The 24,540-nt window shown below is 44.4% G+C and overlaps 1 protein-coding gene across 2 annotated transcripts in view; it reads right to left on the reverse strand.

Moving 5' to 3' along the window:
* LOC310772275 (copine-8) overlaps window positions 1-24,540 on the reverse strand; it is a gene marked incomplete at both ends in the record, with an annotated part of 185,612 nt that overhangs the window by 62,196 nt on the left and 98,876 nt on the right. For both annotated transcript variants that reach the window (XM_083632037.1, XM_083632036.1), the window contains 4 exons: window positions 2,398-2,439; window positions 10,025-10,129; window positions 16,839-16,942; window positions 20,764-20,827. In XM_083632037.1, the coding sequence (XP_083488163.1) occupies window positions 2,398-2,439; window positions 10,025-10,129; window positions 16,839-16,942; window positions 20,764-20,827 (315 nt within the window). The remainder of the gene's footprint in view (window positions 1-2,397; window positions 2,440-10,024; window positions 10,130-16,838; window positions 16,943-20,763; window positions 20,828-24,540) is intronic.

Here is a 24,540-nt window from a genome sequence, read left to right on the forward strand (position 1 = left end):
GAGTGAGAAACGGAGAGGCCCTGAGAGGCCCTGTGTGCACCGCGCGCTCCGCTCTCTTTAATGAGGAAATGGACATGATACATACAATATATATAAAATAGTGAAGGCATGGTGAAAGGTAGCCTACTATTATTATAAAAATGTACATTCTCTAGTCTGTGTCCTTTGTGTGTGTGTGTGTGTGTGTGTGTGTGTGTGTGTGTGTGTGTGTGCGTGCGCGCCGTGCCCATTGTCTGAAAACATATTTTTATCAAACAATATAGGCCTACTCTGGTTAATCTAAGGCTCTTTCACACCGGCCATTTTTCGCCATAAATGTTCGTAAAGTAGCACTTATTGAAACCTACTACCCTGCTTGTAGGCATCAAAAGTCATCAGAAATTAATTTAGTGATGAAATAAAACTTTAAATTGTAAAAAAACTTCCCGGAGCTTATGGCGTCTTCTCTGCTGCGTTCTGCCTCTGCTTAGACCAGTGCGGGCCAGCAGGGCCTCTGCTGGTCTCGCAGCTTGTAGGTAGTTGTGCGCTACTGCCCTCTAGTGGCCCACTATGATACCACATTCTACCGTTAGACAGAATTACTGCCGCATCGCGGTAAAACACGCGTATAGATCTGTAGACCACTGTAGTTCTGTGGAGCCTGCGTGCCCCACCCCCCTCTTCCCCCCTCAGCTGCAAACTCCTCCCCACACGCACCCAGTCTATTTTCGGAGCCTCCGTTTTTGCGCCGGGCGGCTCCCAGCGCGACAAGGAAATGCCAAACGGGACTGCAGGGAAAGGTTTGGCCCTTCGGCGTCGGGTGCTGCCTTTCTGGCGGGTAATCGTATGGAGAAACTATATGCAGACAGACAGACAGAGGCAGAGGAGCTCAGTTGTGGGCGCGGATTGACTGATGTTCGCAGCCAACTTCAGCTGCAGACAGAGCAATCTATATGGCTCTGGCTGCAGCATGCATCGGTTTCTCTTTGATCACGGCTTTTTCCTGCAGTTTTCCGGACCTTTCTGTAATCTGGAGAGCACTGTCGCCACCTAATGAGTCCGTAAAATAGGTTATACACCTTCAATAGCTCCCATATTTGTACAGGAGATGCCTGATGCTTTGATCCACGTCCCACCGTCAAAAAACGCAATTGACGAACATACTCGTCCTTGGCACTCTACGTTACTAAACGAAATGACGAACATACTCGTCCATGGCACTCAATGAGTTAAGAAAAAACAAACAGTAGTGCAAATGGCAAGCCAGGGTTATAGTAAATACATTTGGTTAAGTGGCTATGTGCTTCAGGTGGATGTTAACGTCCATTTAATTAGCCATGTGCTTGCGCGATGACATCAGTGTATTGGCGATGTCAAAGGGTGGTGATTGACGATCTGACTGAAGATCGTGCAACTCTTAGGAGGAAGAAATGTAGGATGTATGATGTGTGGGATTCAGTGGCAATTTTTTCTTTCCAAACTGGCTGTTTGTGAAAGAACATGATTAGATGGCTAAACCTACAGTTTGTGTTTGTTAGTTACAATTATGCTGACAGGAGAGCTGAGCAGGTGGTGACATGAAAGTTATTGAGAAAAGGAGAAGATACTGAATAATGACATCACAACAGTATAATCCTAATGTTGATTTAAAATGAGATATTTCTCTAAATATGGCTAAAAAAGGTTAAACAAAAACCTATTTTTTTTTGTCTGCCAATATGGCTGCTAGATTTTAAAGTTACCAGCCAATTAGGATTTCCACTAGCCGGAATGTTTTTCTTGAAATAAACCAGAATATGAGTGGGGTAATTCAAGCATAAGTATCAGTAAGTGGCCCGGGATTCTCAAAGCCTGTGTTGAGGGTCACACAAACAGAAATCCACTCTTGAAGCTAAATTAATCCAAAACCAAAATCCAAAATTGTTTAAATTTCTACTTCAATGTAGAACAGTCATTTCTTACACATGAGATTACTTTTAGCCTTTTAGCCATAAAGATTATTGAAAGATATTCCATATTCCAGACTGAAATGCTATAACAGTAGTGGAGTATTGGCCAGAATGACATGAACATTTGGACACTTATTCAGCACGTATCTTGCATGTTGCGTTCAGGTGCACTGTAAAAGAAAAGAAAAAAATTGCAATTCCATCGTGGCCCGTATTTTGCCCATGTGTGCTATTGACAGTTTGAGCCTCCCAGCCAGCAAAACAAGCAGTTTTACGGTGCACGATTGCCCTGTGTAGTACACTGTGTAGTTGTTTGAAATTCTCCTTTAAGGCTTCCTCCTGTGTTTCTTTCTATCACCAACACCAACAGGAACCATTGAATGGAATCAAGTATATTTATTGTGACGTAATAATAATTCATGACTACATGGTGTTGTGATTGTTGGGGCGGATGAAGGAGATGAATTACCTGCCATCTCTGTCCCAGTCATACACCTCGATCTTGATCATCCTGTTGGGAGAAACACAAGGTGTGGATTAAAAATGATTTAAAAAATATAGACAACTGTTTGTACCACGGGTGTCCTGGAAAAACACTGCATCCCTGAGTGATGAATCTCCAGACTGTATAATGTTCTGTATTTCAGCGTGTTGAGTATTAATCCAGTCCACCTCTAGACAAAACGATGCCTCCGAGATATGTAATCGACCAGAACTGCGCCGCGTCTTCAAGCGTCCAGCGCCAAGGCCGCGCCCCTTTTTAGGGGAAACCCACCATAGTAAAAGATGGTACAAGAAGCCGAAACCACTTCAAACAAACGATTTAAAACGGTTTAATTTGATAGATGCCGAAGAGTTGCTGTGTTGTTATAGTTTCACTAACAAAAAAACAAAAAACGGGTCTGCGATAGATATGTTTTAATAGATAGTAGGGGTGGCGCCGTCAATGTGGACGATGCATGTAACCTGGTGGAAACTGGATACAGCATTCATATAAGGCAAGTACCTCGTGCCGATGTATCTTGCGCATTCTATGGCCGGCCGAGTTTAAATATATTGTCATGTCATGGTGTCTTTGGGTCATTTATAAACTAAATTATTTCTCTTATTTTTCTATAGATTTTTTTGGTACTGCTATTTTACATTGAAGTCAACGTGAGTGGCTTGTGTTGTCCCCTAAAAAGGGTCGCGGCCTTCATGTTTTGCCGGATTACCCGGATGTGTTACGTGCGTGTTAACGAGGAATCGTTGTAGTCCCGCTGTATGTCCGATGCTCGTTGTGATTCGGTGCGGTTCTAAATTTAGCTCTGAGCGTGGCTGGTAGTGGCTATCAGCTATCCTTGATGGTGGACGCAGGCTGGTGGCCTGGGGGGGTTGAGTTCAGCCCATTGAAATTCACACTGCCAGGCCTTAGGCGTTAGTATATAGGAGTGTGTAATTTATAAAAGCAGATTAGCTGTTGCTGAATCCTGGCTAATCAGAACACTATAGTAAATCATAGTTGTAGGGATAGTTAGCTTAGCACTGAACTGTAGGTGTGTGATTGTGGCGTGTTGGAGCTGTCAGTGAATAGTGAGTGTGGGATTTAGGTGTTAATGGGGACAGGTTTGTGAAGGTATCAGTTTTGGAATAGTGATTTGGGGTGCCTTTAGAGCAACGTCACTGATAACTGGGTACGCTTCCACAATACGTCACAGGCTGCACGAGGAGCATAACACTAAATTACCATTGGAATTCATGACACCACTGTAGATTGTGGAGTGAATTAGCTGCCAACATGGATGATGTACGTCACATGACAAAGAAACAGTTCAGTAGGCTGAAGCTAGAGCAGTTGAAAACTCTGGCTGGTGAGGAGGAAGTTTCTCTGGAGTCGGGATGAGTAAGAAGGAATTACAAATTCTAATAACAGCTGAATTAGGGTTGCAGGGTTACTGGGAGGATATGAAGAAAGAGAGAGAGCGCATTGCTCTGATTGAAAAGGAAGAGCGAGAGAGAGCCACTCTTATTGACAAAGACTAGAACGACCGCACCGCGGACTTATGCCTCCGCCATTAGTTCATTCTTGAGTCCAAATCGCCATTTGAGGCAAATTGGAAGAAATTCCGTCAAGGCACTCCTGAGATGTTGCGTTACAGAGCTTGGAAATTGGGTGTGTGAGGTCACAGTGACATTGAACTTTGACCTTTGATAACTAAAATGGAATCAGTTCATCCTTGCGTCCAAGTCGATGTTTGAGCCAAATCAGAAGAAATTCCATCAAGCTGTTCTTGAGATATCACGTTAACCAACTTCGGAATGGCGTTCATGAGGTCACAGTGACCTTGAACTTTGACCACCAAAATGTAATCAGTTCATCCTTGAGGCCAAGTTAATGTTTGAGGCAAATTTGATGAAATTCCATCAAGGCATTCCTGAGATATGGCTTTAAACAAGCTTGAAAATGGCGTTGGAGAGGTCACAATGACCTTAACCTTTGACCTTTGATCACAAAATGTAATCCGTTCATCCTTGCGCCCAAGTCAACGTTTGAGCCAAATTGGAAGAAATTCCATCAAGCCGTTCTTGAGATATCGCTTTAACGAACTTAGGAATGGCATTCGTGAGGTCACAGTGACCTTGAGCTTTGACCACGAAAATCTAATCAGTTCATCCTCGAGTCCAAGTCAATGTTTGAGGCAAATTTGATGAAACTCCGTAAAGGCATTCCTGAGATATCGCGTTAACAAGCTTGAAAATGGCGTTCGAGAGGTCACAGTGAGCTTGGCCTTTGACCACCAACATCTAATCAGTTTATGCTTGAGTTCAAGGCCAAGTTTGAGGCAAATTTGATGAAATTCCGTGAAGGCATTCCTGAGATATCGCGTTGCTGTCTTTGTCATTTGTACGCGTAAAATTGTTAATAGTGTATTGTAGCATTTGTTGGACCTGCCAGTCTTGGCATCCCCCCTGTGTTAACTCATTCACCGCCAAAGACGTCTTTGACGTGTTATCAGAAATAGCCCTCCCCGCCAATGACGTGTTTGACGTGTTTTTGTTTTTATTAGTGCAGCGCTTAGTTCAAACACTTCCCTAGCCTGTGACACAGACACAGGTCCCTAACCTCAAAGTCAAGCCGACAGCACGTTATCAAACACATACCGCAGCTGTTGTTTGAAATAAGGAAGAAGGAGGAAAGGAGGAAAAACAGAGAAATGCGCTTCCTTATAGAGAGGAGAAACGCCATTGAAACGCCCCTCGGCGCGCTGCACTGCTCGCCTTGCTGCAAGGCGAACCTGGATTGCCTAGTCAAACCCGTGACGAACATGATCGATCCGGTTCCAGCAGCGCCTGGTCCCAAAGCCAAGCCGGACCCGTTCCTGTGTCGTGTCGCAGCATTCGTCCCAGCCCGAACGAGAGGAGGAAAACGAGCAGAGGCAGAGGAGGCAAAACGCTGATGGGGAAGGAGGGGGAAGGAGGTGCGGGGGAAGGAGGTGCGATCTAGCAGCAGCTGTGGACAGAACTCTCTCTCTCTGTGTGTGTGTGTGTGTGTGTGTGTGTGTGTGTGTGTGTGTGTGTGTGTGTGTGTGTGTCTGTGTCTGTGTCTGTGTGTGTCTGTCTGTCTGTCTGTCTGTCTGTGTGTCTGTCTGTCTGTCTGCACACTCACTCACACTGAGCAAACTGTATTGTTGAATGTAAAAAAAGCACTTCATATATATATATATATATATATATATATATATATATATATATATTTTTTTTTTTTTTGTCATTTGTGTCATAATGAATAATATTTACATGTCTGATGTCAATACAGTTCAAAATAAAATAATTGAGAGCGAGTTCTGCCTGGGATTGTGTGCTGTACATAAATGCCATTTTCTGCAATTTCTTTTCTCAGAGAGACCTTTTGGGTGAAAACAGGGTGTATATAAATGGCTATAAGTAGAGTACAGAACATGCTAAAAGCTCACTTTTTTTTCCCTGGTGAACCCAGAGACGTACATCTTCATTTTGAGGTATTGCAAATCACTTTGGTGCTAATAGATAATTTACTGTGGGTCTTGAAAGATGACCAACAATTATGAAAATCTTTGGCCTGTGCTAAATATTGGCAGTCCTAAACTGGCCATGAATGAGTTAATGTATGTAAACTGCCTTCATTTGAAGCTTTTTTTATGTGGATTTTACATTGTGTCAAATAAACTACTACTACTAACAAGCTTGAAAATGGCGTTTGAGAGGTCACAGTGACCTTGGCCTTTGACCTTTGACCACCAACATCTAATCAGTTCATCCTTGAGTCCAAGTTGATGTTTGAGGCAAATTTGATGACATTTCATCAAGGCATGCCTGAGATATGGCGTTAACAATCTTGAAAATGGGGTTCGAGAGGTCACAGTGACCTTGACCTTTGACCTTTGTCCACCAAAATCGAATCAGATCATCCTTGAGTCTAAGTCGATGTTTGAGGCAAATTTGATGAAATTCCGTCGACACGTTCCTCAGATATCGCGTTAACGAACATCGGACGGACATACGTACAACCCGGATCCATAATGCCTCCGTCCTGGCTATGGCCGGCGGAGGCATAAAAACTGGGACCGAGCTGAGAGAGAGCGAGAGAGAGCTGATCTTATTGACAAAGAATACAGGGACCGCTCAGCGGGAAAGTGATCGGCAAAGAAAGGATAAAGATCACGATTTAATGAGAGAGAAGGGAGAGACGGATCGTGTTGAGGCCGGTAAGGACCGACAGCTGATGAGAGAAACGGAGGCCCAGGACAGGGGGTTTCAGAAAGAGCTAGCCAAGATGGAGCGGAAAAAGGTGTTGGATTTGGAGCAACAGGCTGCACAGAGGTTTGATGTAAATAAAGCCCGGGGCATGATGCCAAAGTTTGATGAGACTGCAGTTGATGTATTCTTTGAAATGTTTGAGAAGGTGGCAAAAGACTCAAATTGGCCATCAGAGAAGTGGCCGCTGCTAGTTCAAAGTGTTCTTGAGGGTAAAGCTCAGAGAGCAGTAGCTGCTCTTGACTCACGTACTGTACGGGCCTGGATTATACAGCATTAAGGAAAGCTGTGCTGGAGGCCTATGGTAGTGTACCTGAGATGTATCGTCGTCAGTTTCGTGACCTGAGACGACAAAAGGATGAGTCTCTCTGGACCTGTGGCGTAAACAGGAAATTATGTTTGATCAGTGGATTAACGCTTGTAAAGTCGATGACTTCCCATAGCTAAGAGATCCAATGCTGTTGGAGCAATTTAAATGTAGCGTCTCCAAAGAGCTGGGGCCCTATCTTCGTACAGGCGATATCCCCAATTTACGCTTGCGCACCTGTTTGCGCGTGCCTTAAGGCAGGGAAGATACCGATCTGCCTTGTGCATTTGTCCAGGTGTTATGCCGAGTTTTGCACCCCCGCCCGGCTAGTGTGACCATATGTCCCGATTTGTGCGGGACTGTCCCGCATTTTCACGGTTTTTCACGCGTCCTGCATATTGAGACGTTGTCCCGCATTTTGATTGGCAGGCTCCTGTTTTCACATGCGCGTTTATAAAATGGGGGTTTTATGAATTGGCTGTGTGGAGAAGGGGAGGGAGGACTAGAATAGAATAGAATAGAACTTTATTTGCAATTTCAACACATGGTTGATTGAAATTGTCTTGGTGCAGAAGTGCTCACATAGAATCACATAGAATCACAGGAGACATAGATGCAGAGAGTTCCATACATACAAAAACAAGGAAGTAATAAAAAGGATAATAACGACATTTAAAAAAAACAATTCATGGAACCTGTTAAAAAAACAGAGTGCCGCAGTGCCACAGAAAGCTAAAATAATGCTCGATAAAGTGCTTAAAAAGTATTTAAAAAAGAAAGTGCTAAACTATTTTTTAAAGTGCTTTTTAGTGATAAAGTGCAAAAAAGCCTAACTGGTGTTGACCCTTCTAGCACAAAGTGCCTGTGCTCTTGAGGTAGAGTTGAGGTGTCGGACAGCCTCAGGATATGTACTGTTTTTGTTTAACATCAGCGGGGCAGGCTGTGTCTGATGTCATCATGTCAATCAAACTGGGGTACACGGGGGCTGGGATCAAATGCACGTTAGGGTATGCCCACCGACAATGACGCGGAAACAAACAGCAAGCCGATATGCTGCAGATTTTACGCGGAATATTATGAAACATGGAGGAGGAAAGGGAGGAAACTGCGACAGCAGCAAAGAAAAGGAAATGCAGCTACAACAAGGACTGGGAAACACTTTATCTGTGGGTGAAGCCAGTGCAAGGCGATTCTCAGAGATTTTTTTGCAACATTTGCCAGAGTCAGTTTTCAGTTTCACGATGATGGAGGTGAATACGACGTGAAACGACACAAACAATGCGAGACTCACAAGAAACGTGTTGCTCAAAAGGAGGCTTTCCAGTCTATGGATACGTTCCTACTGAAACCCAAACAAGATTCCAACACAGTGACAAAAACAAAACAAAAAAACACTTCTCTTAACACATTCACTGCCAGCCGTTTTTCAATACTGTAGTTAGCTTCTGCCAGAGGGTTTTTTTGAGGATTCTGGCTCATCTTTCAAGAGCCGAGGATTCGTTTCTGTTAGGATTTTGTGAACACACAATATCTCAAAAGAACTAATAGAATGTGTGCTTTCTCTGTCTAAAAGAGTTAGTTTGTAGAGTTAGTAGTTATGTAAGCATTAGCAGTTGAATACAGCATGGTTTCAGCGTCTGAAAATTTATTCTGAGATAAACGGCTTTTTGTGAAATTCGATAGAACAGTCACTTTAACCATTCATTTTTGGCATCAGTAAGACGTCAGACATCTAAACAATAGTTTTGAACAGTAATTTCCTCCATAACAGCAGGAAACACCCCTCTCCTTCAAACTCCTCCCTCCGTGTGTGTTCTTCTTGGCTGCAGCGGGCGTGTCACAAGCTCGTTTCTGTTGCTGCTGTAACCTCGCGTCACCAGGCTCACTGCTTTGCTGCTGCTGTGCCTGTCTGCTGGCGGCCGCTGGGCAAGTCTGGATGGGCTCGCTCGTTTCTTGGGGTTCTGAGAGCTTTGATGAAGCTTTTGCGATTCTGGTCTTATTTATGCTGCGTGTTTCAAAGTGTGTTCCACCCGTAATCTATTATGCAAATTTGCAAAACCCCACCGCCAGCTCCCAAGCGCGAAAGCGTTTTCGCCAATCCATTTTCATGAGAATGGCTTCCTCACACTGCTTTTTGCTTGCCTTCCTCTAGAATGGAGAGCACTGTCGCCACTTAGTGGGTCGGTGGAATGGGTTGTACACGTTCGGTGGCTCCAATATTTTTATAGGAGACGTGGGGGGCATTGATTGAATTTTTTTTTTTTTTTTTTTTTTGACGTCTCAACTCGTCATTGGCAGTCAACCGTTGGATTTTTTTTGACGAGTCAACTCGCCATTGGCAGTGAACGTGTTAAGTTAGGGGTTCTCAAAGTGGGGGTCCAGGGACCCCCCAGGGGGTTTCAGAGATGAAGAAGGGGTTTTTTGCTTTTGAGACAGCAGAGGTAAAGTTGGAGTGGATAAGGTGGTAGGAAGAGAGATCTTCAGGGTGGTGTGATTTTCTCCAGTAAATTGGTACTAGTAAATTGGAACTAGTCTAAACCAAAAAAAGTTCTAATGAAATTAAGTGACTATGAACGCAAGAGGCGATCGTGGATGCCTCCTGCAAACCAGCAAAGCAGAGCTGGCCGGGAGAAGAGGGAAACATTAGTTCTGCATGTGCTGTTCCTACCCGGTGCTTCTACAAACTGTATGATTTAGATAGTACTGTCATCGTTACGTGAAAAGAAAAAATGCTAATTGAACTTGCTTGATTAACCAATACTGTGTGGCCCACCACATATAGTATATTTTGAGAGACAAGCCGAGGGCCACTTAAAATAACGGGCCGCAATTGGCCCCAGGGCCGGACTTTGGACATGCCTGCTGTATAATGTTCCGTATTTCAGCGTATTGAGTATTAATCCAGTCCACCCCTAGACAAAATGATAACAAATATGATAGGACTGGGTCAAGACTTAACACAGGCAACACACAAACCTGTCGTAATCTCCACACACAAACCAGGCAACACACTAACCTGTCGTAATCTCCATTGCAGAGAGCCCGAACCGGAATCTTAAAGCCCTGCCACACCGGGTTCAATGTGTTCTTCACCACCTCTGTTTTATGGCAGATGGTAAACCTGCACACACACAGAGAGAGAGAGAGAGGGGAGGGTGGGAGTGGGAGAAAGAGATATTTAAATCTGGATGAGGATGCATACAGATATAAGTAATATAAAGTTATGCAGCTACATCCATCTCACACACTTCTGCCTCACTTTCCATGAACTGACAGTAAATGGTGGATGACTGTGGCAGCTTCACTGCTGCCCTGACACACACACACACACACACACACACACACACACACACGCACGTACGCACACACACACGTAAACCGCTCTATAGGGGGGTTAATTTCATTAGTCGCTTGGCTAGCAGGTGGACTTGATGCTGCCGCCCTCAGAGCACAAGGGGCCCTATCTTGGTACAGGCGATATTCCCTATTGCGCTTGCGCACCTGTTTTCGCCTGCCAGGCAGGGAAGATAGCGGCCCGCCTTGCGCATTTGTCCAGGTGTTATGCCGAGTTTTGCACCCCCGCCCGGCAGCAGCTATAAACGCATCCCCACCTCACGGGAGCATATTGTAATGATTTATCAGAGCATGTGAGCGGAGTGGAGCGGTGATAATTACAGCTCCTCGCTCACGGAGCGGACCTTTCCACCCGCTCCAGCGCTCATGGCCGCTCTGCTCCAGACCGCTCCCTGCTCGATACACATTTCACCCGCTCCCACTCACCGCTCCGCTCAACAGAATAAAAAAGATAAAAGGTAAGGGAGTTTTAATTTGCATTTAAACACCTGGGCAATGGGCATTGCTCACTACAAATAACATGAGCTCAGCAGAGTCGGCTGCATGTTCGTTGTGTCTTTATGTGCGGCTTGTGTGCCAAGGGGAAAATGACGAATGCTGGCAGAAAAAAAGTAGATACTCACAATTCTCTCATGAATTATCAGACTAAATTGGTCGGATTCGATGTATATAGATTAATAGAAACAAATGAAAAAAAACGGATAAAGAAACGGTGTGCTTGCGCAGCCAATGGTGACGTTCGTTGACCTGCGACGTCAGGGGAGTCTCAAAATTCACCACACAGATTTCACAAATGTAGAAAGAGGTTCACAAATGAGAACCAGTTTGTAAATGCACATTCAGCAATTCGCATGATCTGTGAATTTATATTACAAGTGTGCCTCAAAATAATATTTGTGAAGCAGAGTGTGTGCATTTCCGAATTTATATTACAAGTTTGCATACAAATTATATTTGTGAACCAGAGCGTGTGCATTTGCGAAACAGATTGTGTGCATTAGTGAGTCCAAAATACAACTGCGAAACAAAGCATGTGCATTCGTGAAAAACCCTGCGAGAGTTCATTCTATATGAGACTGTTCTGGCTCCATAATTATTGAACATGTTTTTATTACATGAATAAACAAACGTTCTGTCTGTCTTCAGTTAGGGCATGAGTCTCTTCCTTCTCGTCTCGCAGCAGCTGGCAAGAAAATAGTGGGCGAGCACATGGCCACGCACCAATGCATTCTGGTTCGAACATGTTGTGATCGAAACTAGAGCGGGTCTGAGCGGGTGATCGGTGCCGCTCCAACTTTCGCTCCGGTACCGCTCTGGTCTCCACTCAAGCCAGAATCCCCCCGCTCCGCTCCCTGCTCGGTCCCCGCTCTGCTCCGCTCACATGCTCTGTGATTTATACAGAAATGTAACTGTTTAAAAGTGATATAATTGTCTGGGCAGAGGTGACCTCCCTGATTTCTAAGTTAAAACAGCCCCGAAATATGTTGGGGATGCAATTCTCGTCAGGGATACGGAAACGTTTATGGCATGTGCCGCAGGCGCAAATTAGAGCTGTGCCAAATCATCTGCGCCCCCAAAATGCCAGCGCAAATGGGATTTGGGCGGTCTTAAGTACCAGAATTATTCAAAGGTGTGGCCAGGCAATACCTGGGCGTTACATCAATAAAAACCAATCGGATTCCCGTCTCGCAATCGCTGTTTGCGCGAGGCATGCAATATGCTGTAATTCTCTCCATGCGTAATAGAGTGGACTCACTCGTGCTAAGGACAGAGAGAGATGGAGAGAGTTTATTGACAGATTGTCTGTGGTACGACCCTTCGTGTTATGAAGGTAAATAGCCTATGTCCATTGTCCAACAAGTTTTCTCAATTAATTTCCTTCTTTGCAATGTGATAAAAGTTTCTCAGTGAGTTATAGTTGATTGCCTCATTGACTATCTGCTAATACCCAATTTTACCAGCAGAATGTTATTTCCTGGCGTGGCAAGGCTGTGTGTAATGACATATCCAAAAGGAATTTTACTCTGCGCTGCGCTGCACAGAGATTATGGTGCGCTCAAGCGCAACGGGGTATTTAGCACGTAAGAGGTGCTTTTAACACATTCACTGCCAGCCGTTTTTTTTTTACTGTAGGTAGGTTCTGCCAGAGGGTTTTTTTGAGGATTCTGGCTCATCTTTCAAGACCCGAGGATTCTTTTCTGCTAAGATTTTGTGAACACACAATATCTCAAAAGAACTAATAGAATGTGTGCTTTCTCTGTCTAAAAGAGTTAGTTTGTAGAGTTAGTAGTTATGTAAGCATTAGCAGTTGAATACAGCATGGTTTCAGCGTCAGAAAAATTATTCAGAGATAAACGGCTTTTTGTGAAATTCGATAGAACAGTCACTTTAACCATTCATTTTTGGCATCAGTAAGACGTCAGACATCTAAACAATAGTTTTGAACAGTAATTTCCTCCATAACAGCAGGAAACCCCCCTCTGCTTCCAACTCCTCCCTCCGTGTGTGTCTTCTTGGCTGCAGCGGCCGTGTCACAAGCTCGTTTCTGTTGCTGTAACCTCGCGTCACCAGTCTCATTGCTTTGCTGCTGCTGTGCCTGTCTGCGCGGCCGCTCTTTGAGGAAGTCTGGATGGACTCGCTCGTTACTTGGAGTTTTGGTTGAGAGCTTTGATGAAGCTTTTGCGATTCTGGTCATATTTATGCTGCGTGTTTCAAAGTGTGTTCCACCCGTAATCTATTATGCAAATTTGCAATCCCGCACCGCCAGCAATCAGCGCGAAAACGAAAGCGTTTTCGCCAATCCATTTTCATGAGAATGGCTTCGAGGAAGCCATTCTCATGAAAATGCTTGCCTTCCTCTAGTCAGGAGAGCACTGTCGCCACTTAGTGGGTTGGTGGAATGGGTTGTAAACGTTCGGTGGTTCCAATAATTATACAAGAGATGTAAAAGGGTTAGATGCACATCCCACGGTCAAAAAAAAAAAAATCATTTTTTTGACGGAGTAATACGTCATTGGCAGTGAACCGTTGGATTTTTTTTGACGGAGTAATACGTCGTTGGCAGTGAACGTGTTAAAAGCTCTTAGCGCAAATTAATTGCGCACTGCTGACGATAGGATAATACCATCTATTCCCACATCTTTGCGCTGAAACGCCTAGTTCGGCATGTGGCACACCTATGTCCAGTACAATTATAACAGGCATGCGCTTGTCCATGCCCCCAATTTGCATTGCGCGGCATTAAACGAGCGCAAACGCTAAATTACCGCTTTTGCGAAGATAGGGCCCAAGGGCTCTAATCTGACCTGTCACACACTGCAGGATAGGGAAGAAGCCCAAAGAGCCATATCGAACACACACGCACGTACGCACACACAAGCACGCGCGCGCATGCACACACTCACACACACACACACATGCGCGCACACACATGCACGCGTGCACACACACACTCGCGCACACACGTGATTATATCTAACAACAGCTCACTCCCAAAGTTTGAATTCATTCGGACAAAGGTTTCTTGAGATAAACTGCTTTTTGTGTTGCCAGTAGGTGGCGCTGTAAAATTGCAAGAAATTCAGCACTGCACTATGCCGAGTTCCATGCAGCACACTCCCCAAGTTTGAAGTCAATTGGACAAACGGTGGTTGAGATAAGTTGTTAACTCATTCACCGCCAGTTTAGGACTGCCAATATTTAGCACAGGCCAAAGATTTTCATAATTGTTGGTCATCTTTCAAGACCCACAGTAAATTATCTATTAGCACCAGAGTGATTTGCAATACCTCAAAATGAAGATGTACGTCTCTGGGTTCACCAGGAAAAAAAAAGTGAGCTTTTAGCATGTTCTGTACTCTACTTATAGCCATTTATATACACCCTGTTTTCACCCAAAAAGTCTCTGTGAGAAAAGAAATTGCAGAAAATGGCATTTATGTACACAGCACACAATATCAGGCAGAACTCGCTCTCAATTCTTTTATTTTGAACTGTATTGACATCAGACATGTAAATATTATTCATTATGACACAAATGACAAAAAAAAAAAATATATATATATATATATATGAAGTGCTTTTTTTACATTCAACAATACAGTTTGCTCAGTGTGAGTGAGTGTACAGACAGACACACAGACAGACAGACAGACAGACAGACAGACACACACAGACACAGACACAGACACACACACACACACACACACACACACACACACACACACACACACACACACACACACAGAGAGAGTTCTCTCCACAGCTGCTGCTGGATCGCACCTCCTTCCCCCTCCTTCCCCATCAGCGTTTTGCCTCCTCTACTGCTCGTTTCCCTCCTCTCGCTGGGAGGAATGCTGCGACACGACACAGGCTTTGGGACCAGGCGCTGCTGTTACCGGATCGATCATGTTCGTCACGGATTTGACTAGGCAATCCAGGTTCGCCCTGCAGCAAGGCTGGCACATAGGAACGGGGTCCAGGGACCAGGATCGATCATGTTGGTCACGGGTTTGACTAGGCAGTCCAGTCTTCCTCGCCAGGAAAGTGGCTGTGCTGCTCTGCTGCTTGACTCTGTGTGAAAGCCATTTATGTGGCGAGGCTGTGTGGAGGAGGAGAACAGCTTCTCCTCCTCCACACAGTTGTGACTCCGTCTCGTCTCTTTCGGGCTGGCACATAGGAACGGGGTCCAGGGACCAGGATCGATCATGTTGGTCACGGGTTTGACTACTGCGGTTTCGATGTCCGCTGCTCTGCAGCAAGTCGATCAGCTCTGCAGCGCGGCGAGGGGGCATTTCAATGGCGTTTCTCCTCTGCAACAAGGAAGCGCGTTTCCTTTCCACCTTCTTCCTAATTTCAAACAACAGCTGCGGTATGTGTTTGATAACGTGCTGTCGGCTTGAGTTTGAGGTTAGGGACCCGAAACTATGTCACAGGCTGGGTAAGTGTTTCAACTATGCGCTGCACTCATAAAAACAAAAACACGTCAAACACATCATTGGCGGGGAGGGCTATTTCTGATAACACGTCAAAGACGTCATTGGCGGTGAATGAGTTAAAATAAAATAAAAAATTGTTGCCAGTAGGTGGCGCTATGCCGAATTGCATGAAAACAGGTTACTGCACTCCGTCACGTACTCCTTAGCACACTCCCAAAGTTTGAAGTCAATCCGACCAAAGGTTCTCGAGATCCGCGAAGGCAAAGCTAGAGGAGAGGAGGAACACACAGACAGACGCACAGACAGACGTGGCCGAAAACATGATCTCCTGGCGGAGATAATAATAATAAATATGCCTAACGTTACTGTTATGCTTATGGAACATTGACTGTTCAGTTTGGTCAATTGCAGGTCTTAGGTACTGGGGGAGAAGGCTCTAGCTGCAGTGAGACTCTCTGTGTGGAGTTTGCATGTTCTCCCCGTACCCCCCAGGGGGCTTCTCCGTATATAACCCCCCCACTAAAAACATGCAGAAGATCAGATCGTCATCGTCATCCGACCAGTGACGACAACATCCGAAGTTGGTCCCCGGGCGCTGTACGAGAAAGCGACCACTGCTCCTGACCTGCCCCTCAGAGGAAAGGACATGCCTGGATGGGTTAAATACAGAGGACACTTTTCACCGGCCACCGTCAGCATGAGTGTGTTGTGGCCGCATGCATGTATTGTGGTGTTCGTGTGACAATAAAAGACGGGCTTGTCCGTTACGAGAGAGACTGCGCATTATTCTAATGTTAGCTTGATGCTAATCGCGGCTAACTAATATTGATTTACATTTATAAATAATATAAATAATAAATAAATTTATAGAAATTACCACCCAGCTCCACTAATAACATTACTGTCTTGTGTGGAAAATGAATGTAACAGTCGTAAATATGCCCAACGTTACAGTTATGCTTATGGAACATTGTTGATTGATTATTGGAACAGTTTGGTAAATTCCAGGCATTACACGGTACCATGCAATACAGGGGCAGGGTAGTTCCTAACGTGAATATCCTTATCCATTTCCCCGCAGCCAATGCAAGCCAAAACACGACCAAACATGCCACAATAATGTCCAATAATTCATCCAGAATCCTTCCTGGGCATCTTGAGGCTGATCTGACCAGGTTGCCGTTTTCAAGTGACTTTTATGAGTTAACGTTACAAAGCAACCAACAGTCTGCTGTTGCCAGGCAGCTGCTTGTGCGCTTGCGAGTATGGTGCCCGCACGTCAGCTCGTTCACACACTGCCTGCAGTTACTCTAACGGCCACCGGTGTCAGTAATAGTTAGAACTTATGGATAGGACCTTTAACATTTGTTTTTGTTTTTTGGGAGTATTTTCATAAGAATCTTGAGCTTGAACTGTAAATTCTCTAAAAAATAATAATGAAGAAAAACTGCACCACGCTCTTTAAGACAAGTCAATACAACCAATTTCCTTTAGAAGGACAGATGGAGCGGATATGAAGGAAGGAGGGAGGGAACTCACGTGCTGTCCTCGTTGCTCCTGTAGAAGACCAGGAAGGGGTCCGACTTGCCAAAGAAATCCTTTTTGTCCAACTTGTTCCCACAAAACTGCATCATCACCGATTCCTAATGGATAAAGACAGAGACAAAACCAATAGGCCGTATATAAAATACATTACATTACATTACATTACATTACGTCATTTTTTTGTCCAAAGCGACTTACAGACACTGACTTACAATATCACATTTTGTCACGAGCACAGAAAACAAACATGCAACACAATCAATGACAGTCAGACTAGAATAGCACTTTGTAAAAAAGTAGTCTGGGACAGAACAAGCACCTGTAACAGTATTAACTAGTCTGAGAAGTAGCAAGTAACATTAGTAGTGATTTATTTTTATTTTTAAGAAAAGGTGTCAGAAGGGCCCAGGTATAGCCCGAAAAGGTGAGTTTTTAGTCTACGATGAAAAATTGGCAGCAATTTGGCCGTTCCGACCGATGGGGAAAGTTCATTCCACCATAGACCTTATTCACAGCGCGGCCATCTTGGGATTACGTCACCCGCTGGTTGGGAACGCAACGAGACTCTCATCCAAACCCCTGTCTGAACATGGGAGCAGTAGACCAAGAGTTCTGTCACACCAATTTCGTTTGATCACATCGATAAATGGGCAGATGAATGTGTACAGGATTCAAAACAAGGGCTACAGCAACTGGATCGAGTCTTATATCCACGATATTCAAGGAAGCGCAGACGATGGTCTAAATTGTAAACTGCTTTACACCCTCGCACCACTGAGCACCGAACCGATACATCTGGCGCTGTGGAGCAGTTGAACCCGAAATGACACAGCCGAAGAAGGCTGTGTTTGAGCTCACCACTGTCATGCAAACCTAGCTAGCGAAGGCGCTAACGCTAGCGTCAATGTTAGCCCCAATGTTAATGTTATCCTTTTGGATATGTCATTACGCACAGCCTTGCCATGCCAGGACATCAAATTCTGCTGCTAAAATTGGGTATTAGCAGATAATTCAGTGATGCAATTAACTATAACTCACTGAGAAACTTTTATCACATCGCAAAGAGGGAAATGAATTGAGAAAACTTGTTGGACAATGGACATAGGCTATTCACCTTCATACCCCGGAGGGTCGTTGGCACCACAGACGATCGGTCAATAAGCTCTCTCCATTTCTCTCTGTCCTCGCATGAGTGAGACCACTCTATTACGCATGGAGAGAATTATTACAGCATATTGCATGCTTCGCACATTGACGCGCAAACAGCGATCGCGAGACGGGAATCTGATTGGTTTTGATTGACGTAATGCCCAGCATTGCCTGGCCACACCTGTGAATAATTCTGGTACTTAAGACCGCCCAGATCCCATTTGCGCAGGCATTTTGGGGGCGCAGATGATTTTGGCACGGCTCTAATTTGCGCCTGCGGCACGTGCTGTGAACGTTTCCGCATCCCCGCCGAGAATTGTATCCCCAACATATTTCAGGGCTGTTTTAACTTAGAAATCAGGAAGGTCACGTCTACCAGTATTTGTTCGGCCCCCGGCAACAATCTGGGTTTCTCATGTGGCCCCCCATGAAAAATAGTTGCCCACCCCTGCTGTACCCACTTTCTTCTACTGCAGTTCCTGTAGTGATTTACTACATTTCCAAGAATGCTGTGTGTTTTGAGCTATAAGCTAGCTAGCCAACAAGTTTGTTAACACTAGGCATCTTGCGCACTACATGCCCAAGGTCTTTTGTTTCAAACGGACGGACGGATCCATAATGCCTCCGGCCTGGCTATCGCCGGCGGAGGCATATATGCTATAAATATGCTGGAATTATACTAATACTTCCCCTATTTTAAACTACAGTATTAATTTTGTTTTGGATTAGAAACATCTATTCCCCTATTTTTGGGGGACGTCAGGTGTGCCAAAATGGGGTACTCTGACACCCCATTTTCTGACACCTCCCCCTCCCGGGGAGGTGTGGCCTAGGACGACCTCATATGTCACTAACCTAAGCTAATGATTTGTCGGCAGCCACCCAGACCAGGTGTGTCACAGTTGGCGTTGACTACATCCGGCTCCGCCCTTTTGTTCCATAAAGTAGAACCCAAAAGGGCGAATGCTAATAGAACATGACCATAAGTTTTAAAGTAAACTGTAGTTCATAGATATTAGCGGAGCCCTTTTGGGCCTGAGCACACTGCTCCACAATAGTGAAGAAATTTACTATTGGGAGAAGAGCAAGTGCAGGGCCAGAGGTTATACCCAGTTTGCGGACCTGAAGGGGGAAGGTCTGCAAAGGGGCATCCTTGGTAATACCAAGGATGGAAAAAACTGACGCTGCGCGCCTAAGGGCCTGTGTCCACCTAGCGTCTTTTTCCGACGTTAAACGCTGGGAGTGTGCTGGGGAACGCTGATCCCAGCGCACAATATACAAGGAAGCAGTCTGAAACTAACGTTAGTTCAGCTTGATAGCTGACAGCTAGCAAGCTAACAACACAGGTAGGCTACGCTATTAAAAGCAGTAAGCACAACACTCACCAGAAATATTAAGTGTCTAGCCGATCTGCTCCCACAATTGAGCCGTTCTGTCTCTGTTGCGATAGTTTTTCCATATGATTAGTTACCAGAAAAGGAGCAGCCGACACCAGCGTCTTTCTGAAAAGTTAAAATATTTTCAGCTGGAAGCGCTGGGAGCGCTGGGAGCCGGGCGCACAAAAACGCCGAAAATATACGCTGGGTGCTGCGCACTTTCTCTACACGTCCGTGTGCGCTCGCATACGCTCTCCCCACATTAGAAACAACTGAAAAAAGACGCTGGACCTGAGGAAAAGACGCTAGGTGGACACAGGCCCTAAGGATACCTCCATAAAGTGGAACCCAAAAGGGCTCTGCTAATATCTATGAACTACAGTTTACTTTATTTATTTTTTTATTTTTTTCCCCAATTGTTTTATCTGATTTTTATCCCCCATTAGTGCTCATTTAATTTATTTATCCTGGTTGCTGCTCCACCCTCTGCCGATCTGGGGAGAGCCGAAACTGGCTCCATGCTTCCTCCGAGACATGGGCAGTTAGCCAGCCGCTTCTTTTCACCTGACAGGGGAAGCTTCACCGGTAGGACATAGCACGTGGGAGGTTCACGCTATTCCAACCAGTTCCCCTCCCTCCGAACAGGCGCCCCTAACGACCAGAGGAGGCACCACATTAGGAAACAGGATATTGCATGTTTTTGGTGAGGGGTTCCTATATGAAGGAAACCCCAGGGGGCATGGGGAGAACATGCAAACTCCACACAGAAAGGCCCTTTTGACGACCCCACCCGGGCGGTGCGGTGGGCACTCGAGGACATGCGGACGGGCACGCATTCCTTCAGCACTCACAGCGTCCCAGGTGGGAATCGAACCCAGGACCTTCTAGCTGTGAGGCGACAGCTCTACCACTGAGCCACCATGCCCCCCCCTACAGTTTACTTTAAAACGTACGTTCTCAGTGTTCAGAACTGGGCCGCACTACAACGCACTGTCACTTTGTTGTGCACCATTATTGTATTGTACTGTATCGTGGTTTGTGTTATGTCTACACGCACTGTGTACAGACATGTCTGTATCACGTGTAGCCTACATAGTTATGTAGGTCTACACCCTTTTTCTGTCTGTCTTTTTGACCATGTCCTTGTGTATGTAAGGCTGAGGGTTGCTCAGAGCATAAAGAATTTCATTGTATTATACACTGTATTATACATATGACAATAAACTACTTGAACTTGAACTTGGGCCTCTAAAATGCTATGAAGTCTCCACAACAGACCTCCGATCTCCCTCCCAGAATAGAACAGACAGAGACAAATCAGCAAACAGAGACTGAAAGAGACAGATAAACAGAGAGAACGCGCATGGCTGTCCTCACGGGCCTCCGACACTCACCCTGCAATTGCTGAGCTCCTCTGCTTTCACAATGACGGTGCCGCATTTCTTCCCCGGAATCCCCCTGTAGATGACAAATCACAAAACACAACAGGTTGAGAAAACACGTTGGCACAGATGGTGTCGTGGTCATGGTCAAACCATTTCATTTTACTTGTTAAGCTAGAAAAATCTAATGAGATGACCTAAATTGTCTGTTTTAAGTGATTTTCAATCTAATAAATGTTGAAGAATAAGAATATTGCGCACAGTATGTGTTCTATAATCTCTGTGGCCCCCCAGGAAAAATAATTGCCCAACCCTGATGTAAAGGCTTTCCTGTGCAGGAGATCTTGAATAATCACATACAGTAGAACAGGGCTATTCAACTGGCGGCCCGCCAATCAAGTCCGACCGGCCCGCGAATGAGTCCCCCCCCCCCCCCAAAATTTTTTTTTTTTTACAATTAAACCTCATTTACTTATTACACTCGACTGGTTGTTTTTCAGATGTGATGTGAATCTAAAGTGAACTAAACAAGTCAGATCCACTATAAATGTTTTTCAGTAGATGCTGTGATGTAGCCACAAGAAAGGTGCAATATTAATGTTTTTCAGGAGATGGCGATGTGATGTAGCTAATCAAGAAAGATGCATTATAAATGGTGTTTCAGGAGATGTGTGATGTTGCTAGCTATAGGTTCTAAACAAGAAATATGGTTCAAATGTTTACAGTAGTTTTCCTTTCTTGCTGCACTACAATGTTACAATGCTGTGAGACGGAGCTAAACACAAAAGATGCAATATTAATAGTTTTTCATGAGATACTCAGTATTTAATACTAATACTAATACTAATAATAGAAAAGGAGAAGATACTGAATAATGGCATCACAACAGTATAATCCTAATGATAATTTAAAATTAAATATTCTTCTAAATATGGATAAAAGTCCAAAAAACATAATATTTTCTTGCGGGCAGCGTCGAGATTCCATTCCTTACAGCACCCCCTACTTAATAATAGTTCCAGCGCGGCTGCGAAAATGTGGTGGCGCATTGTGTCAAGTGTACATATAATGGCTCGGGGAACGGTCTGGCCCCCGGTCCCTTAGGTTTCTGACAATGTGGCCCCCTGAACAATTTAATTGAATAGCCCTGCAGTAGAATGTATTTTAGGTCGATCAGGGGGGAAAATTGTGTTTGTGAACACACCTCTTATTCACATGACTTTACATCACCTCTTGTTGTTATGTGGGCTAAGTGTAACCTGTACTGTAGGTGTGGGCTAGTGTGACTGTGCCATGGGCAACTGTACAGCAGTGTTGGGAAGTAACGAGTTACTAGTAACGCGTTACTGTAATAATATTACTTTTCCAAGTAACGAGTAGTGTAACGAATTACTAATAGAATATAAGTAATAATATTACCGTTACTTCAAGATAAAACAACTTATTACATCGTTACTTTTGTTGAGTCCATTCTGTGATGCCGCTGCGCTGCAAAACGACACGCAGTCGGCATTCACTGATCACAAGCAGCATGGCTTTTAAAGCTCCCAAAACAAGGTGACGTCACCGCAGAGCACATTCAGAGCACCAACAGGCAGGCAGCACACCTCCCTCTCTGCCCTGCTGAGCCAAGGAGGAAAATCCGTGGCTGGATATATTCCCATGACTTTATTTTAGGTAATTAGGGCTCCGGCACTGGAACACCTAAATGGACTGGAAGTTGGAAGCCCTAATTAACATCTTGGTGCACCTGTGTTACCTCCTGCCTTTTAGACACAAAATCGCTGCAGTGAAAAAGGCCTATTGCCATTTGTGTGGAATGTAACGGAAAAGTAATATAACGAGTATGTAACAAATTACTTTTGGCATGGAGTAATAAGTAAAGTAATAATATTACTTTTGAAAATAGTAACGAGTAATATATTACTTTTTTAAAGTAACGTGCCCAACACTGCTGTACAGTCTAGTCGTGTCTTTCTTGAAATGCCCACTTCATCACCGCAATGACATACCAACCAACCAATTTACTCCCCTTTCCTCTCTGATCCAAGCCAGTCTGCTACGCAAACACTCGTCCCATTTGATGACAGCACAAGGCATAGGAAGGCACCTCTGTGATGCCGGTTATGAACAAACCTCAGGGAAAGTTTTACTACTTAGCAGTGCCTCAAAACTTCCTAGATACAAAGGCAACACTGTTGGAATGGATATACAAAAGTAACATTGTTGGGGGTGTGTACACATGTGTGTGTGTGTCTGTGTGTGTGTGTGTGTGTGTGTGTGTGTGTGTGTGTGTGTGTGTGTGTGTGTGTGTGTGGTGCTTACCATCCTGTGATGTGTACCAGTGCTCGGTTAACCCTGTACTTTCTTCTGAGAGTGTGAACTTTGGCTTGATGACTAACTTACAACTGGTGCCTTATGAATCCAGGAACCAGTCAACTCTGAACTTCAACTTCTGAACTTATCATCTTAAAAATATAGCAAGAATTAGGGGATACATGTCCAGACAGGATCTAGAAAAACTAATTCACGCCTGTAACAGTAGGTTAGACTACTGCAATAGCCTTTTCTCTGGTCTCTCCAAAAAAGAACTTGGGCAACTTCAACTCATTCAGAATGCTGCTGCTAGAGTTCTAACGAAGATAAGAAAGCTGATCATATCACTCCAGTTCTTAAGTCCTTACACTGGTTGCCAGTGCGTCATAGAATAGATTTTAAAATACTGTTATTAGTCTATAAATCACTTAATGGCCTAGGCCCAAAATAGATAGCTGAATTGCTCCCATGCTACAAACCGTCTAGAACTCTTAGGTCAGCAGAGTCCAGCTTATTAACTGTCCCTAGGATCAAATCAAATCATGGGAAGGCCGCATTTACCCACTATGCTTCTGCTAGCTGGAACAAATTGCCTGAAGACCTCAGATCTGCCCCAACCTTACTTACTTTTAAAAACAGACTAAAGACTTTTATGTTTACCGTCGCTTTTAACTGCTGACAGCTATTATGCAAACCTAATGAGTCCTCTATAAGTTTTTAGCTCTTTTTGCAACTGCTGCGCCTGTTGCTTAATGCACTTTCTATACTCTTTTTTTTTTAAAGTTTTGTTGTGATGCTTTTAAATGTCCATTTTATTCTCTTCTTTTATTCTTTTATTTTCCTGTCAACCATTTTATGTGAAGCACTTTGAATTGCCTCTGTGTATGAAATGTGCTATACAAATAAACTTGACTTGACTTCAATGGCAATTCCTTGGTTCAGTTTAGGCATTTAGCTGGTACTGTAGAGGTTCCTACTTTTCCCCTCAAGGACATTTTGACAGGTCTTTGCTGGTCTCACACTGGCTGTTAGTGGGATCAAACTGGTGACCTTTCGATTACGAGAGTAAGTATAATCACTTGGCCAATTTACCACACTCAAGTCACCTTATTATTCATTTTACTGACTGACGGCCCTAGGGCCTATTGCCCAATCATCTTTGCCTGTATAGACCAAATCACCGTGACGTCACCATGTAAACAAATTTACTTCCGGGTACCACTTGGGGAAGGCGGCAGGTTTAAATGTGCGTGTTGTCAAATAAATGCTGTCAAACCCTCTCGTTGTTTTCGGCCGACTACTTTCAATTTAAATGGTTAAACGGTTGGTAAACATGCTTGTCCGACGTATCTAGCCTTTCTTCTGTGTTTGTTTTATGTAGTGTTAGCTAGCTAATAACGTTTGTTTGTCCGTCAAACTCGCTGTTTTTTTGCAGACTCGTTAACGTTACAGACAGAGCTACTGACGCCACGT

The sequence above is a fragment of the Poromitra crassiceps genome (assembly GCF_964638095.1).
Source record: "Poromitra crassiceps genome assembly, chromosome: 2".
Taxonomy (NCBI): domain Eukaryota; kingdom Metazoa; phylum Chordata; class Actinopteri; order Beryciformes; family Melamphaidae; genus Poromitra; species Poromitra crassiceps.